The 18,173-nt window shown below is 43.0% G+C and overlaps 1 protein-coding gene across 1 annotated transcript in view; it reads right to left on the bottom strand.

Annotated features, from left to right (window-relative positions):
• Nucleotides 1–18,173, bottom strand: part of ush2a (Usher syndrome 2A (autosomal recessive, mild)) — a gene marked incomplete at its 3' end in the record, with an annotated part of 192,630 nt that overhangs the window by 14,270 nt on the left and 160,187 nt on the right. The window contains exons 70-76 of the mRNA XM_079292633.1: nt 15,314–15,472; nt 14,743–14,905; nt 11,990–12,207; nt 11,761–11,897; nt 816–897; nt 568–713; nt 6–347 (exon numbers count right to left, since the gene is read on the bottom strand). Of these exons, the coding sequence (XP_079148759.1) occupies nt 6–347; nt 568–713; nt 816–897; nt 11,761–11,897; nt 11,990–12,207; nt 14,743–14,905; nt 15,314–15,472 (1,247 nt within the window). The remainder of the gene's footprint in view (nt 1–5; nt 348–567; nt 714–815; nt 898–11,760; nt 11,898–11,989; nt 12,208–14,742; nt 14,906–15,313; nt 15,473–18,173) is intronic.

Here is an 18,173-nt window from a genome sequence, read left to right as displayed (position 1 = left end):
CCTACCTTTCCCCTTTCATTATCCTCTTCTTTACTTCTTTCTCTCCCCTCTTCCTCCAAACTTCTCCCAAGTAAGTAATACTCTCCAATTGGGCCGTTGGACTGGGAGGGAGGGCCCCAGGTAAGTGCCACACGGTCTGGGCCAATGACGAGAGGCCTGGGAGGGGGCTGGAAAGCAGGTGGAGCTGCTGCTGTGGCGACATGCTGGGGTGGGGTGCGTGTGCAGCCTGCTAAGGTGCAAGCTTCAAGGATCAAAGAATACATGGTCCATGGCTCCAAACGACGAAACAGGAAGTTGCGCAACAGTCCACTGAATTCCAGGTTCCCCTCACTGTACAAGTTGTACATCTAGAAAGAAAGACATGGAAAGCAGGCAAGAGGAAAGAAGAGTATGCAGTGCAGTGGAAGAGGAGGAGAGAAAGAAAAGACTTTAGTATTGGTATCTATCCGCATCTCTGTCTTCTCTTACGCGAGACTGATTTTATCTGAAGAGCACCATGCCCCGTGTCACCTGCCCAATGCTGTGTTTACACCTTGGTATGGGTTTTGTAGTGTGTATTGAATGTACCGTGATTATTCCATTTGGAGCACTTGGCTGATCCCAGATAAGCAGTAACGCCCTGCCCTGCTCTCTCTGCTCCACTGTGAAGTTCGACAGGCCAGCCGGAGAAGCCTCCAGGCTCCTAATGGCAACCCATGGACTGGACACACTACCTGAGGGTTGCAAAATATCGATGCTCAATGGAGTAGTTCAGTGGTTAGTGCTGATATCATCACCTGATATTTTAAATGAGTTACCGATCATAATCAACCTACCTGCTTCGTTCACAGCTTCCACTCGTAGACTATACTGGCTGTACGGTTCCAGACCATAGAGTGACGCTTCTTGGACTGAACCCTGAGAGAGAAAGAGAGACAGCAAGGTATGATAGGGAGGAGGAGATATGGGAGAGACAAAAGGAAAGACAAAGGAACAATTGGGCAAAAGTTAAAAGGTGAATGAAAAAAGAGCGGCGATGGAGAGGGAAAGTGAGGAGCATGTCACAGCAAGAGAAGTGAGCGAGTTAGTTCCACAAACAAATCCTGCATGAATAAAAACCCGTGCATTACTGCACGGGTGCAAAACGGGGAATGAAAAGGAACATTGAAACAATGGCGAGCTAAGATGACATGACATGGGAATTGTGATATCAACATTTCAACATACAGGCTCTGCCATGGTAAAGTACCGGTAAGTAGACACCAGAGAAGTGGGAGAGACTGAGAGAGACTGGCAGGCAGACGGCCGTCCCTTGTGGGTGAATTCAAAGCTTCCAGATTGAGTGTTTATGTCACACATGCACCCTTTTATATCACACACGCACCCAACACACACACACACACACACACACACACACACACACACACACACACACACACACACACACACACACACACACACACACACACACACACACACACACACACACACACACACACACAGTGAGTCTGCCAGTAGCTTTAGGCAGTGGGACCCAGCCCAACACCCTGGCAGACACAGGGGCAGTGTGTGTGTGTCTGTGATACAGTGGGAACACCATTTACTAATTGATAAGAGACACACTGTTGTTTCAAAAGGCCCTGGCGTGCGATGACATGGTAGTCAGGGAGCACTAGGCTCCAGGACTGCCTGTTTGTTTATGACTGAGCTTTAAAGTCGCTATGAGAGTGATGTTTCTCTGTGTGTGTGTATGTGTGTGTGTGTGAACATATTTGTTTGATTGCACAACATAGGAGGCTGTATTTTGTCATGTGTTGAGTCTGCAGTTAAAAAAAAAAGAAGAAAAGTCTGTTCAGGATTGTATGCTTTCAGTTAAGCAAGCATATGTAAAGAGATTAACTGGTAACCCACTTCAATGCAGCAGCAAGAGGATCAAAAAAGCTCCAATTCAAGCTGAATCAAATGAAAACCCTGACAAATCACCATAGCCTGGCACCAAGGATGAACTGTCTGAACAACAACCAGAATGCATGTATTCACTGTTTTCATGTCTGGGAGCCAACGTGTTTTTCATCCACAGTGAAATAGGATTAATAAGCCCCTAGACACCTAGACACAAGCTAAATCCTCCTGCAAATCACTGCACTTCTCAGTAGAGAGAGAGAGAAAGAGAGAGAGGAGGGGGGGGGGGACACAGAGAGAGAGAGAGAGAGATAGAGAGAGAGAGAGACACAGGGATGGAGAGAGATAGAAAGAGAAGGAGGCGGTAGAAGTAAGAAATAAAGGTCGGAAGAAAAAAGAGATCGGAATGAAATGAAGTGTACATAAGTAAGGCGATGTAGGACAGACAATTAGAAAAGAGGGATAAAAAAGAGAAAGAGGTGAGTAAGTTAATAACTGATGAGGGAAATAAAAAAAGGGAAGCAGGAGGAGGGGGGAGTGTGAGAAAGTCTACAACAGAGAGATTGAGTGAATTGGTAAAAAAAAAAAAAAAAAAAAAAAGAAAAGCTAAAGTGGGAGAGAAAAAAAAGATAGATGTGGCAAAAGGGAGAGACAGATTAAGTGAGCGAGAATGAGAGATCTCTCTACCTTAAAAGCCAGTGAAATATGTGAGGCATGTGGCCTATAAAGCGGTTAACATATGCACATTGTCAATAGCAGCATCTGGCGCTGGCAGCTTTTATAGGAGCATGGAGACTCTGCTTCAGGCCTCTAGATGGCAATACATTCAAACACTTTATCACTGAAACACACCACATTAACGGCCTCCTAACACGCACGCACACATGCACACGCACACACACACACGCACTCAACAATCAAGCGCTATGAAATTCACCACCTCAGCCTTTTAAGAGCACACAAACACACACATACAGATCCGCAGACAGGCAGTAATCAAATGGTGCAACACTAAAACACACTCCTGTTACATTACATTAACAGCTTCCTCAATAACTATTTCTCTCTCATACACACACAAAACACTTTCACAGTATCTTATAACACACATACTAAGGAACATGTGGTCAAACACATCCACACAAAACTAGAGAAAATGACACGACTAACAGAATTATGAAGAAGGTAAATTTAATATCCAACAATCCACTGCTGTGAAGGTAAACAGGAGTATAGAAAATAGAAAGAAAGACCACACAGTTGGAATACAATTTCCCAACCTTATATTTGTACTTTATGTATACTATAGAGCAACTGACCTTGATGTGTGTCATATTAAACACTCATAGCTATTAAATGGCTGTTTCATTTTGGATGTTTCAGCACCAATTGTGGGGATAGAGCTATATTGCAATTTAGCAGTAGGTATTTATGGTTTCCCTGTAATGAATAGACCTGGTTCTAGTGAAGGATTTTACATTTCTAATGCGGCATCAGCTAAATAATAGCTGTAATGATTAACCAAGACTGTAGCAGCAAAAACAGCTTTTGATAAATGGTTGAGTTTCTGTTTTGGAAAAATGGCGAACCTATGAAGACCACATGAATAGCTACAATGTAAAATATGAAAGCCAAAGGTTCTCGTCAACCTAAAGTCAGTGAACATGTGTGTCGATGATCAAAGTAACTAGTTAATCATGCAAAAGAACAGAGAGGGAACAAGACGTTAAGAGAGAGAGAGAGATGAGGGAGGGTTCAGAGAGATTTGAACAGATGTAAAGGAGAGAAAGTGTAAACAAGACAGAGGGAGAGAAATGGAGACAATGATGGGGAATGAAGAGAAGAGACAGGGAGAGGTGTCACTAATTCATACATTAAAGAGCCCTCAGATCTTACATGGTTCAACACAACTTAGCATCGAGGGCAAGCAATTTATTCAATCTTTTAGTTCCTCATTCTGTCTTCTCTTTGGTGTGTGAGCTGAGCTAAAGCAGGGGTCCTCTGGAAAGTGTGTGTGTGTGTTTCTGCATGTGTAGCCTATGTAAAAGGGTCAGTGTGCACGTGTGCTCGTCGTGCAAATATATCTGCGTTTATTTGTGTGCATTTGCATGTATCCTAACAAGCCCACATCTGCATGCATCTTTGTACCCGTGTGTCCCTAGCAAGTGCACAGCTGTGTGTGTGTGTGTGTGTGATATTCAGGTGGAGAGGCATGGTGCGGCCGGGGGGACAGTGTGTGATACTAATTAAGAATAACCATGTGTGTTTGTCAAAAGAATTATGCTGATTATCTCACAAAGGCCCCAGCACTGGGCCCCGCAGAGAGACGGAGAGACGGACCAACATTAGCATATGGCCACACGCACGCACGCACGCACGCACGCACGCACGCACGCACGCACGCACGCACGCACGCACGCACGCACGCACGCACGCACGCACGCACGCACGCACGCACGCACGCACGCACGCACGCACGCACGCACGCACGCACGCACGCACGCACGCACGCACGCACGCACGCACGCACGCACACACACACACACACACACACACACACACACACACACACACACACACACACACACACACACACACACACACACACACACACACACACACACACACACACACACACACACACACACACACACACACACACACACACACACACTCTCTCTCTCTCTCTCTCTCTCTCTGTCTCTCACACACACAGATGCACAGGTAAAAGTAAAGTGAGTGCCTAAGAACATACATGAAAGAACCATGCCTAATGATAGGTGATGGGGTCCGCTTGGTCTGCCATCGGGATGTTTCTGTTCACAGGCCTTCCCTGGCCTCTCTGCTCTGTCATATTAAGTCTTGGAGAGATAATAAAGCACCCCGCTGTTTCACCTTCTTTATGTGCCTCAGTTCTTTCAGTGTGTGGTCAAACATGCCATGATCAGAAAAGCTCCAATTCAAGTCAATTCAGCTCAATTCAAATCAATTCAATGCAGGTCTTTACTCCAGTCTATTAGCACAAGCTGTGCCCTGACCAGCCCGGCGAGAGCAGTAATTGTTTTCGAAGGTTTCTGAGGTGAGCCAGTACACCACACGCTGCTCTCTTGCGCCCCATGCCAAGCTCTCAAGCCAAGTTTGTGTGTGTGTACGTATTTATGTGTGCATGCCTAATTCAATGCTGCTGGAACAACTGCCCTATGTCTGTTTGCAAATGCCCTGCGTGGGTGTCCCTGCTAGTCAGTGTGCCTTAGGCAAACCCTGACGATCGTGCGACACGTACACACACGTACAGACGCACACTCACAGACACACAGAGTGCCATTAGGCGTGTGTTTTGTCTGTGGCCAGCACAGACTTAGAGAGAGACTGCAGGGGTCTGGAACAGGCAAGCCCACTTCACACCGACAGCCATGATTGTTTTTGGCGGCTCTAGACCCCAGGAACAGCATATTTGGTGTGTAGATATGCATATGTGTGTGTGTGTGTGTGTGTGTGTGTGAGAGAGAGAGAGAGTGAGAGAGAGATGTAGCTAAAGACCAGTGGACAGTAGTAATGGAACACTGTGCTTAAAATCCACAGATATATCTCCTACAATTCAAATGAGCGAGAATGTATTTGTCTATGCGTCCATGATTTGTTTTATTTATTTGTCTATTTTTTATAAAACAAATAGGGGAAGAGATGGGGAATCAAACTGAAGTAAAACTAAGCTGAACTGAAGTCAGATTTAATGCAGTGAAGACTTCTCACTAAACCCCTTTGACTTGCATTATCCTAGAGGCCACTTTGTGCTGCAGACACCAGTAACTAAAGGTTTACATGTATGAAAGAGAAACAAAAACACAACAGCCTCCTCCAGACTACAGTCAACAGTAAAGACCACTTCCAAAACAAACACTTGACAAGGATTCAGATACACATTTTCACTTACACGTCTTCAGTCATCACAAATATATAAAACTATTTTTTTCCCCTTTTCTCTTATAAGCACTCACACTCAGCATTCCTCTAAAGTGACGACCATCACATCGCAGTTGCTCCACTAAACACCCATTAAGACAAGTGGAGAGCACTACACTGGATGGTGTGGCCTCTTCACAGACAGACACACAACAACACACAACCTGTCATTACGGAGCGAGAGAGAGCACAATGAGAGAGGGAGGAAGAGAAAGTAGGTGAATATAAACTGAAAAAAATCACTTGAGAGAGGGAGACGGACGAAGAGGGAATGGAGGGGAGTAAAGATGGATAAGAATAACATAAAAACTGTAATTTGTGACAGTATAGAAACCCCAGATGGAAATTTAGTGATGGGGGGGAGAACTGAGCAGAAGGAGGCGTTGTGAATACGATGAGGAGATGGAGAGAAAGATTGCAGTGAGGTGAAGAGGGAGTGTTGCAGCTTGATTATTTGGCTGTTTATGCAGAATGCTAAGAGCCCTCCAATCAGAGTTGGAGACCTCGAACTAAGGGGTCTGATAGGCCGAGGGCCCAACGGACTCTGCATCCAAGTCTCCTTATTCTCTCCTCGAATCCTTCCTTCCTCTCTTCACCTATCTTCTCCCCTCTCAACCTCCTCATCCCTCTCACCCTCTGTGCACTCAACTCTGCATTGCTCTCCTGTCTCCACTCCTTTGTCTCCCTCATTTGTTAAAGGGTGTGACTGAGAGCAAGGGCAAAGCCTCGACGTTCCTATTTCTTAGACCACCCTCCATCCTCAGCTCCGTCTCTGCGGTGGTTAAGCATCACAAAGAGGAAAACTGAAAGTAAGAGAGTGTGCAAAGCAACAAGTGAAGGAATACAGCTGTTTCCCAATCCTGTTTCCAGGCAACAACACAACTTATTCTATTCACACAGTCAACTGGGCTAAAACATGTCAGTCTGATTGAAATACATACTGTAAAGTACTGATACCAAAATATTTCTATTATACTATATCCAGATCTTCATGATGTGAAAAAAAACTATGGTGGCTGAGAGAGGTCAATGGATTGCAACTTAATAAAACATTTCACAACACTTTCAGAATTCAGAAATGTGTTGCAAATATAGAAAACACAAGGAAATACTTTGTAGAAACACTGCAAAAATAGATGTCGAAAATGTCAAGCGAATTAAGCTTCTTTCCATCAACTGGTTTGGAGAAAATAAACTCGGCTACAGCATAGTTTAGTCAAAGGTTGGCGCTGTAGGCTACTTTATATACACTCATATCTAACCCATTAACAAGAGGAAAATAGAGAGATATCTTCAGTCTTGTGGCACGTGAATTAAATGTGTGTTACTTCTGATTTCATTTGGCCAGGGCATTTCCATATCCCATGTAGCACATTGACTTTGTTTCGACAAATGCAAGAAACACAATTTTGCCGTTTACAAACAGCTTTTTTAATGAGATACTTAAAAATACAGATAAAAGCGTGGTTGGAAACACGGCTACTGATGAATTGAGTCAACAATGTTTATTTTAGTTTTAACATTCTGATTCCAATTTAATGGAGATGACTGCTAAACAACCGCTAACTGGTTGATCACTTTCTGAGTCTCCGTTAGACCTGTATTGAAGATAAATCTTAAAGGAATACTTGGACGTTTTGGGAAATATGCTTTTTTGCTGAGAGTCTTGTTGCTCGTGTGAGGTTGCCAGGTATCAGTGTAGACCCAAGAAAGTCATTGGCAAAGAAATAGTCACTATTGGTTTGTACGGATTAAACAAAGGATTTATAAAAGACTGTTAATAAAGAACCAGGCCAGCGGTATCTCTTTGCTTCTCGTCTTTACCATAGCTAAACTAAGCTAAGCTAACTAGCTAATCTTCTCATCCAACGCTCAACAAGAAAGCAAATGAAGTATATTTCCCTAAATGTTGAAGTACTTCCTTACTTCATGCTAGCTCACTTGTGTGTCAACCTGGAAACACGCCAGCTGAGCTATTCTCAGTCCTTTTGGTGACGCTCTCATGAGTCACTCTGAAACACATGCCAACATACAGTACTCCCAAACTCTGCATCGGTATTCATACTATGTGTTGAAAGCCTATTTCTAATGCTGTTAGTTGTTTGTCCAAATCTAATCATTCAACGCACCTGCAGACCATTCATGTCTAAATACACACCACATATTCTGATAACATGTCCATACTTTTAAACATCTCCCAACTGCGCATGCCTAAATACACACATTCTGACAGGTGACACACACGTAATGAAACCTCATGTTGGCGTTGAGACACAGTTCGCCGGCTGGCCCTCGCTGTCCCGCACTCTCTGACGGGCTCTTAATGGTAAACTAACAGATTGTAAACATGCTGCTAGCTCTCTCTCTCTTCTTTCCTCATCACCTCTTTCACTTCCCTCTTACTCCTGTTTACTTCATGCTTCCTCCTCTATTCCCATTCTCTCTCTCTCTCTCTCTCTCTCTCTCTCTCTCTCTCTCTCTCTCTCTCTCTCTCTCTCTCTCTCTCTCTCTCTCTCTCTCTCTCTCTCTCTCTCTCTCTCTCTCTCTCTCTCTCTCTCTCTCTCTCTCTCTCTCTCTCTCTCTCCCTCTCTCTCCTCTCCCCCCCCCCGGGGTATTTTTTAAACAATGTGCCCTTCATGTACGGTTGGTTACGGGGTGTACAGAAGGACATCATTAGCGCTGGTGGTTAAGCTGTAATTTACACCATTACCGAGGTAGGGGCCATTTTTATTGCCTAGTAAATTTCAGCTCTGAAATATTTAGACCATATGGCTCAATTTGTGTAATAACCTTAATTTCCAAGCACCCTTCAGCTCCCTTCAGCGCCGGCTGTTGTTGGCGGATGGTGGAGTGGTGTGTGTACACATGCGTATGTGTGTGCACGGTCTGGGGTTGGAGCATGCACACACACGTTCACACACACGTACACAGAAACATGGCAAAAATGGTAACGCATACTCTGCACATAACCTCTTCCACACTCTTCCACACGCTCTCACTGATTCATTCATTCACACACTTAAACATAAGCGCGCGCACACACACACACACGTATGTACATGGCGGTAGCAGATTAATAGGGTGTCAGCTTGTGTTTGGGTGAGGGAGCGTCAGGCGTCGGCCAGATGGTTCTCAGGGATGATGACTGTCAGGGGTCCTGCTCTGATCAATGGGATGTATTAATACAGCACACGCGCATTGTTGCACAGACACACATGAACAGAAATATGCTATGCATGTGCAAAGGCACACATGCAACGATATTCAGACATATGTATCCACATAGAGTAACACACACACACACACACACACACACACAAATGTATGCACAAGGTTTAACTTCGCCAGTGATCCCAAGGGCCACAGTGTAACATCTGGAAGCGCCAAGGGAGGGAGGAAAGGACAGAAGATTAAAAGAGGAGAGAGGGAGGTGGTAGGCAGGGAGAGGCAGGATGATTTAAAAAGTGGATTGAGGGAGAGAAGAGCAGCTACAGATGCAAGAGAGGAGAGAAAAGTGCCTGGAGGAGGGAAACGAGGTGCAAAGGGTGTAAGGGAAAAGAAAGGAGATTGAGGAGGGTTTAAGGTATAAGGCGTAAAAGAAGGTTATAAAAATGATGAGAGAAGGAAAAGAGGAGCTGAGGAAATTAAGGATGGGGTAGAAGGAGATGTAGGTAGAGGAATGGGAGGGTGCAGAGGAAATCAGGACGGAGACCAAAGAAGGAAGAGAATGAGAAGGGAGAAAATGAGAGATCAGGCTGAACATGCAAAAGATCTGCAAGGAAGTAAAGACAAGAAAACAGACAAGGAAAAAAAAAAAGAAGTGTGAAAGATGGAAGAGAGGAGAGGATCTAGAAGAGGCATGAGGTTAGGGCAGGTGCCTGAAACAAAGGCAGATGTTTAGCTGAAGACCTTGGACAGAATTTGGAAGGAGGTGAGAGAAAAAGAGAAGAGAGCGAAGAGTGAACACCAAGAGGAAGATAATAATGAAGATAATTACAAAGCAAGAACAAATAAGGGCACCATGGCGCAAGACAAGGAACTTGACAGGGTTGTGTGAGTGACTAACATGTCTGTCGGAAAGGTGTAAGGCATGGAGCGTGAATCTGTGTGTGTGAGACTGTGTGTGCGCCAGGCAGCGCGTAGGGGTCTAGTGAGGCAGGCCGCCTGCGCTTCGTACCCTCATTCCGTCCGATTGCCATGACGACCCCATTAATCAGCCAAGCTGGCACAGAGCAGGGTTCCCAGCCCAGCCTGAGATCAATACACACACAAATACACACATACCAAATGGACACAGACACACACACACAAACAACACATCCACAAATACAAAAATTATGAGCAGAAAGAAACGAGTAGATTAGTGAACATGAAAAAGAGAAAAGGGTGAGGAAAGAGCATAGAAGAGAAAAGGAAAATAGAAAGTCAAAGTCACTTCTTCTCTCCTTAAAGCTGAAAAAATGTATATGTTCCTGTGAAAGAAGGAATCTACTATAGGACTTATTATTATTATTTCAAAAGTATAAATCAATGTTGTGAAAATGCCCTTTTAACTGATAGCTTGTTGTCTATCTCTTAAACCTCACATTAACTCACCTTTTAAGTCTCAAAAACAATTTTTCAAGACAAGACACAAAAGCCGAAGAGGCTTGTCCTTTTCAAGTTTGCTCAGAACTTTGTTTCTTTGTGTATTCCTGAACAACCAAGCGCATGTGGTGAATGCACCTGCGTGGCAAATGACCGCCACCAACATAAGTCTACGCCATGTCAATGAGCCTCTCACACATACACAAACTCACACACGCACACACACAAACACAGAGTGTTCCATATCAATGAGAGGGTGAAAGGTCTCCATTTACATCTTGTATTAATTATGAGTGACAAGCCAAAGGTCACCGAGGGAGAAGAGGCCACTCGTATGGACAGAATATAGATCTTTGCTTTCGCTCTGCTCCCTCCGTTCCCTATCTATCACTCTGTCTCGCCCCCCTCTTGTTCCTTCACTTGTCTTTTCATCCCCCTCCACACTCTCTTTTGGTCTCACTCATTATTGTTCCTCTTTTCTTTTATCTCTCTTGCTTTCTCTATTATCTGTATTGTTCTTTGTTCTACCAATCTATCGCTCTGTCTTTTGCAAGTGTGTGAACATTGATGACTTTATCTCCATTCCCCTTTTTTGAGTGTCTCTACCTTTAAATCTTTATTTATCTCTTTCACGTTTTAGTTTCTTCCTTTCTCTGCGCGCACACACACACACACACACACACACACACACACACACACACACACACACACACACACACACACACACACACACACACACACACACACACACACACACACACACACACACACACACACACACACGGTGTAGTATGCAGAGAGGACGCTCGCCACTGTTGGCAATATCCCATAGCAACTTTGGGTGAACTTAGCCTTATTGAGCTGCCAACTCATATTTAGACCAGATGACATCTGTTATCAGTGCTATGTGTACACGTAGAGTACGTACATGAGTCTGTGTGTGTGCGTGTTTGTGTCTTTGGATTGAGGGGGCTTGCGTATTGTTATTTCCTGTTTTGGAGAATCAGGCACAGCACTAACTTGTGGGTAGGTCCCTGGAGAATAGCAGGCCATGGGCAGTGTGTGTGTGTGTGTGTGTGTGTGTCTGTGTCTTTAGGCCCCTCACCGGCAAACAGATGGCACCAGCACCACAGGTAGAGTCCAAATTTCTTCACATGCATCACAAATGACAATAGACACACACACACACACTGTACATTATATCTATCGACCATATACTTTGTGATCAAAGAGGAGACTGTCCTCACAGATGCATGCATCCATGCTCCCATCATCCAGCATTCCCTGTGCATGTGTGTGCATCTACTGTATGTGTATGCGTGGATTTACCTCAACAGTGAGAGCAGTAACAGCAGTTGAGTTGAGCGTTGGGTCCTGTTGGTGCTTCTTGTAAACCAGTTGATAATGGGAAATGAGACCGTTGGGCTGTGCCGGTTCCCTCCACTTCAGATGGGCTGAGTATGCACCTGTCAAAGTGCACAGCACGTGGGACTGTTGTAGTGATTCAACACAAGAACATTTCAACCAAACCAGTTATCGTGTGAATTGGTGAACTCACCGGTGGGTGTGACAGTGGGAGAGGCCATATATTGTGGTTCTGCCTGTAAGGTCTGAGCTAAAGCCCACTGGCTCAGAACTGAGCCTTTGGAGTTGTGGGAGCGAACCCTGTACTGCAGGAAGCTGAAGGGTCGCAGGGCAGGGCTTGCGTCATAAAATTCAAGCGGCCCACTGGACCAGATAAAAACCAGCAGCTCCTCCTCTGTTCCTACTGGACGCCTATAACAGAATAAATACTTGGACCAGACATTCATGAAACCATCTTCAACATAGTTTTTTATACATCTAAATAATATAGTAAAAGTTATGTTCAATTGAAACCACTTGAGTTGTTCTGAATATATGAAAAGCAGAACTTTAGATCTGTTTGAATAAGTGATACAGTATTAGTTTCCAAGCATTTTTGGGAAGCTTTGGCTACCAAAATACTGCACTATTTTTTACTGCTTTCTATTTGTACCTGTACTGAAAGTATATTGACATTTCAAATGTTGTGTATATTCAAAATATACTGCTTCGAATGAAATTAAAAAAAAAGTATTATTTTATCTGTTATCTAAAAGCATTTTAGTGTACTTTAGTGCACTGAAAATAGGCACACTTAGTTTGTGTGGAATTGAAATAAGAAAAGTAACATCACGTCTCAAACATCATGTGTAAGTAAGTCCCTGGCTGATGCAAGCACACTGATGCCTTGGTAAGCCTCTTTGTCTGTGATTATGTGCGGTTTCAGGTGCGACTGTGAGAGAGAGATTTTTCTATTTTATCCAAGTCCCTGTCTGCCTGAGTCTGATCATGCCAGGTGTGTCAGTGTGCGTGCGTGCGTGTGTGTGTGTGTGTGCGCACTGCTATGCTAATGTGTGTTTCCTGAGGACTTAAAGGGCTTAGTCTGGTCTGACCCTGCATACAGATCACACAGTCTTTGGTCAACAAGCAGACCACGACCTTCAGCATGCATTAATACATACACGCAGATGCACACACACACACACACACAAAGTACGTAGATTGGTAAGCAGACTTTTGCTTGAAGATACGTATATCACTAAAACGTCTGTTTTTCTGTACGTAAAGGTAACTATGTATATTATATGTATGAACAGAGTGTATGATGAATGTATATTACTTCTGGTTCATAAGTGATAGACTGAGTAATGTGAGCTCATTATTACATTGGTTTGTATGAATAGGTTAGAATGTGAAAACAGCTGTTTGTATGGTACAGTAGTTTCTTTGTCTGCTTGTCTATACTTCATGATCCACTTTCTCATAATCAGAGGAGACTTGCTCCTCCAGACAGTCGTATGCAAATAAAACACATTGTATGTTCAACTATGGCTGTTCAACTAGGATTTGTGTGGGTATAAACACAGGTTCATTAATTCATAAAAAAAGAATACACATAGCCAAGAGCTGGGCCACAAATAAACAAATAGCGGAGTAGGTCCATAATGTGAACAAGTAATGTACATCTCAAAGTGCACAACTTCAACTCAGCAGCACGAATGGAACGGTTGAAAAGTAACAATCCCAGTTTTGTCCAGTAAACAGAACTTATTAAACAATTTCTTAAGTCTGTTATTAATAATAGCTGTGGACACACATGATTCATTCACTTCAAAGGGATATAATGCGCAATACCGCGGCAATATCATTTCAAAATGTGAGGCCGCCACCTAAAAAGATGATATCCATTGTCATTGTGCATTATTATCATTATAACTGTGATGCCAGTGTTGTTACACCACATCAAAAAGTCTTAGGTTGAAGGTGAGGGTGGGCGGTTTGACATGCAAAGCATGTGACTGACACTGTCTCCAGTCAGTGTTAGTGTGTTTTACCCTGAAGGCAATCTTCCCTTGACCTCAATCAAGTAGTTATAGTTGCGATAACTAAAAATTAGAGGCAAGCAGATCCGATAATGCTCAAGTGGTTGATGGAAAGTTTATCAGAGTAACTGTGGAAACAAACTGTGTTGCAAACAACATTTGTCAGGTTCCCTCTTTAAGGCCTTCACAAACTGGGGGTCGAGGAACAAACAAAACGGAAAAGAAAAATACTTGCATGCGAATATTTCACATTACAACTATTCACGGCAGTGATGCAAATTTGCGAAAGTTACAACACTTTTTTCAATAAAATGTTCAGATAGATTTACACAGGGAGAGGACCAACCAGAGGATCCCTTTGACCCAGAGCAGCATCTGGCAGTCTGTCTGAGGTCAATTGTAGTCAAGCCTAAGCTAGTTGCCTTTTAGCGCATACTCTGAGTGAATTTGAGTTCCCTCTGGTAACCAGTCATGTGTTTCGGGCTTTTATTGTGAAAGCTGAAAACGGAAGGAGTGGATCTGGTATGTGCTGCCTTTGTCCAGGTTAAAAGGAGTAATCCAGTTTGCCATCTTGGTTCAGACTACGGAGCCTCTGTGTTGATGTACAGTGTAGTGTAGGTTTAGAATATGTCTGTTCCACACATCGTGATTGGTGGATACCTTTATCAGTGGTGCGAAAGCTCAAAGAAATCTTAATCCGACAAAAAAAAACTTTTTCGCAGTGTAATATTCCTGTTCTGTGTGAATTTACTCACATGAAAAAATAAAAAGTAAAAAAATGGTATCAATGTGCGAACCCATTAAATTCTGCTTGGCACAAGGTGAAATGTGCCCTCAGTGAAATTATAAGATCTGTCTGATGATTTAGGAAGTATTTCCAGCATTTGTGTGTGTAGTATATGCATGTTTTATGTGTGTATGTTACCTGTAAATATAGTAGGATGTGATGAGTCCGTTGGGTTTTTGGGGGGGTGACCAGTGGACCTCCAGGACTCTGGCTCCAGCTGCCTTTACTGTGGGGGGCAGCAGACCTTCTGGGGCGGTCTCTAAAGTCCGCACATACAACCCCTCTCCTACACCACACCCATCTCCAAGGGGAAAAACAGGAACACACAAATGTCTTCAGTGCATTAGACAATCCCCACGGCTGACTTATCTTATCATTTTTGTAGTTTTAATTTCAGAAACTGTCCTCCAACCACACCGCAATGAGCCTCTGAACTGCACGGCTGATTCCATTGTCTCTTATTTAAAACAAGGAAACAACGAACGAACCACAAACTAAAAAATTATAAACACAAAATATCTTTTTTTATGCTCCTCTGTCAACGCTTGCATGATGGCACATTTTTTGAGTAAATCCGTTTACTAACAATTTCCACAAGTCTCCACAAGACTTCCATTTATTTGCACAACTTAGTTTTTTACGCCGCACAGCTAACTGTCTTATGGATAGTGAATCTGTCAAACTGAAATCAGTAGAATCAAATACTTACCCATTTGACAGGCCTGCACTCTGATGTGGTAGGTGGTGAATGGCTCTAGGTCTGTCACAGTGAGGTGCCGGTCTTGGCCAGCAGGACACATCATGGCTCTGTCACTTCCAGGATTTAACAGGATGATGTAGTTTACAGGCTTGCTGCTGTTGAGCTGAGCTGTGGAAAAGCAGAGAGACCCACGGGATGTGATTATCTTTAGTTAGCTGTGTATTTTGCTTTAGTACATATATCCCCCAAAAAAAACAATTTCTGTAGTTCATGAATCCAGAAGGACACACCAAGCTGACCATAAAAGCAGTATTTATCTTACATTATTAGGTAAGTTGTAGATATGCTGTACTTTTGTATTGCCACCAAATCACTGACAGTGTGCAGGTATAGATGAGTGAAGTCTTTTACACCTGAACGACCTACATTTGCCTTGATGCCCAGAAATGTTTAAAAACAGTGGCAAGATAGATTTTAACATCTGAAGGTCCATGTTCGATTCAAGTTGCAAAAAAAGAGCAGTCAGTTGAGACACAATACAACATTTGAATTCACTACTTATAGACTCATTCAAGGAAGTCTTACTCCATGCTGCCAGACAGTTTCTGAACACGTTAAGTAACTTTATAATGACAGAACTGTATTGTATGCAACACAGAGAATAGTTAAGATCAGGTGTTTGTATTTGATCATGTTAAGTCTGCATTCAAATGGTTGGATATGAATAAACGTAATTAAGGAAGTAACTATCTGTGCCGAAGTGCACCGACATATTTCCTCATACTTTTGTCTTAAAACTGATCTTGCCTTCACAATCCTGGCACCTTGGTCTCACAACCAGACAAAAACACACCAATGTATACATGCAGAAAGACCCGCACAGATACACACACGCACCTCGACTTTGTTAATATTCTCACCGGAGGTTTTTCCATAATTCAGGCCAACTGTATTGTGATGGGTTATTCAACATTCATGAACTCTGGATATCTCGAGAACGAACTGATTACCAGACAAATGAAAGACTTCAATTATTCACCCCCCAACTCACATATGCACACATGCACCTAAACACATACACACACACCTACACACACCTCTGACTTCAGCACACGCACACACTCACACACAGACAAACAAACACACACAGAGATCATAATGCATCTCTCATTGATCAGTATTTCCTCTGCCATAGATGTTTAATCGTCTGCGATATATATATTTAAGTTCTATTATTTACAACCAATCAGCTGTTTTGCCATCTCCTATTTCACACACATGATGCCCACAATTACAAATGCACTTACATACAACAAAAATCATGCACACAAATAAAGTGCTCACACACACACACACACACACACACACACACACACACACACACACACACACACACACACACACACACACACACACACACACACACACACACACACACACACACACACACACACACACACACACACACACAGTGATGGAGGAATTGATCCGAAAGTAAACGTATTTTTAATAGCCATACGTCAGTGCTTTGGCAGTCAATGTATGCATATGAAGACACAAACACATGTGCATGTACGTACACACCGACAGTCACACTGTGAGAGACTCTGGCACACACACACACCTACACACACAAGCCGAAAACACTCCAGACTCTGGGCTCAGGGAGTTAACCAAGCGTGAGAACCCAGCCGATATTTCCTCACCTTTAAAATCAACCCGTAATGACAATAGAATAGGCCTGCCTATGGAAATGTCTCCACAGTGATGTGCACACACACACACACACACGTATAAAGATGCATGCATAAACACAGACACAAATATTCAGAAACAAAAGACACACACAACACAGTGAAGTGTCTTTGCTAGTTGGCCCTATAAGCGGTTTCTGAGATAGGAAACCAGCCTAATGAGAGCGTAATAGTCAATGATAGATGGGTTAGGGCAGACAATCACTGCCCCATAAGCATGAAACTCAGCCGTGAGTGTATGCTCGTGTAAACCTGTGTATGTGTGTGTCCAGGTCTTGAGAGACCAGAAGGTGAATGGAAAACTACTCTGGGATTTGGTTTCTGTCTGACCCCTCTCTCTGTCTCCTCATATCAGAGGAAGAAGCCATTCACAGGAAACATTTGTGAGTATCATATTTGTTTCTGCCTTGTAGCGATAAATCCAATAAATGTGACAAACATTCTTTTAATGTTGGTGAGCGTTATTTAGACTATTGGGAAATCTCTTCATGTAAACCCTTTTTTTCCAGAAAATAACTGTAATGAGAAAGTGAATGTGTCGTGGTAACTCTCTTCCCAGTTCCAGTGAGAATGAAAGAAAAGCTCTTGCTGCAGTGTGACAAGTGCATGTTTAGTGATCTATAAATTAGAAGAAGGTTAAATTAAAGAAGGTTAAGTCAAATGGAGTCTTCCCCTCTGAAAACAGATTTTAATTTCTTACAAACACTGGATTGAGCCCCTCTGGCTATCTGGGATCACTTCTTAGTGACTAAATTACCCACAATGCCACCATAAAGCCGTGGTAGAGTGAGTTTGTGCATGCATTGACGAAATAGGTCAGAGGCTTGACTGGTTTAATGGTGCATCTAAACATCAATAGAGTTGATACGCCTCTGGTTCTGGAAATGTTTTTCTGTAAACTTTAATGCAAAATGTTCTTTTGTTTAATGGTATCGTCAACGCTCCTCAACAGTCCCCAGGATAATTTAACAATGATCAGTTTTACTTTGTTTCTAAGTCTAAATGTTTGAATTGTATGTAATGTACCGGTATACATTTTATAATGTGACACAAATCATCTTTGACTTTTGAAATTATTTCTTGAGAAATACGCATGTGATTCAAACTTAATACTC

Source organism: Melanostigma gelatinosum (assembly GCF_949748355.1).
Source record: "Melanostigma gelatinosum genome assembly, chromosome: 2".
In the NCBI taxonomy this organism is placed as follows: domain Eukaryota; kingdom Metazoa; phylum Chordata; class Actinopteri; order Perciformes; family Zoarcidae; genus Melanostigma; species Melanostigma gelatinosum.
This window is presented reverse-complemented; position numbering and strand designations above follow the sequence as displayed.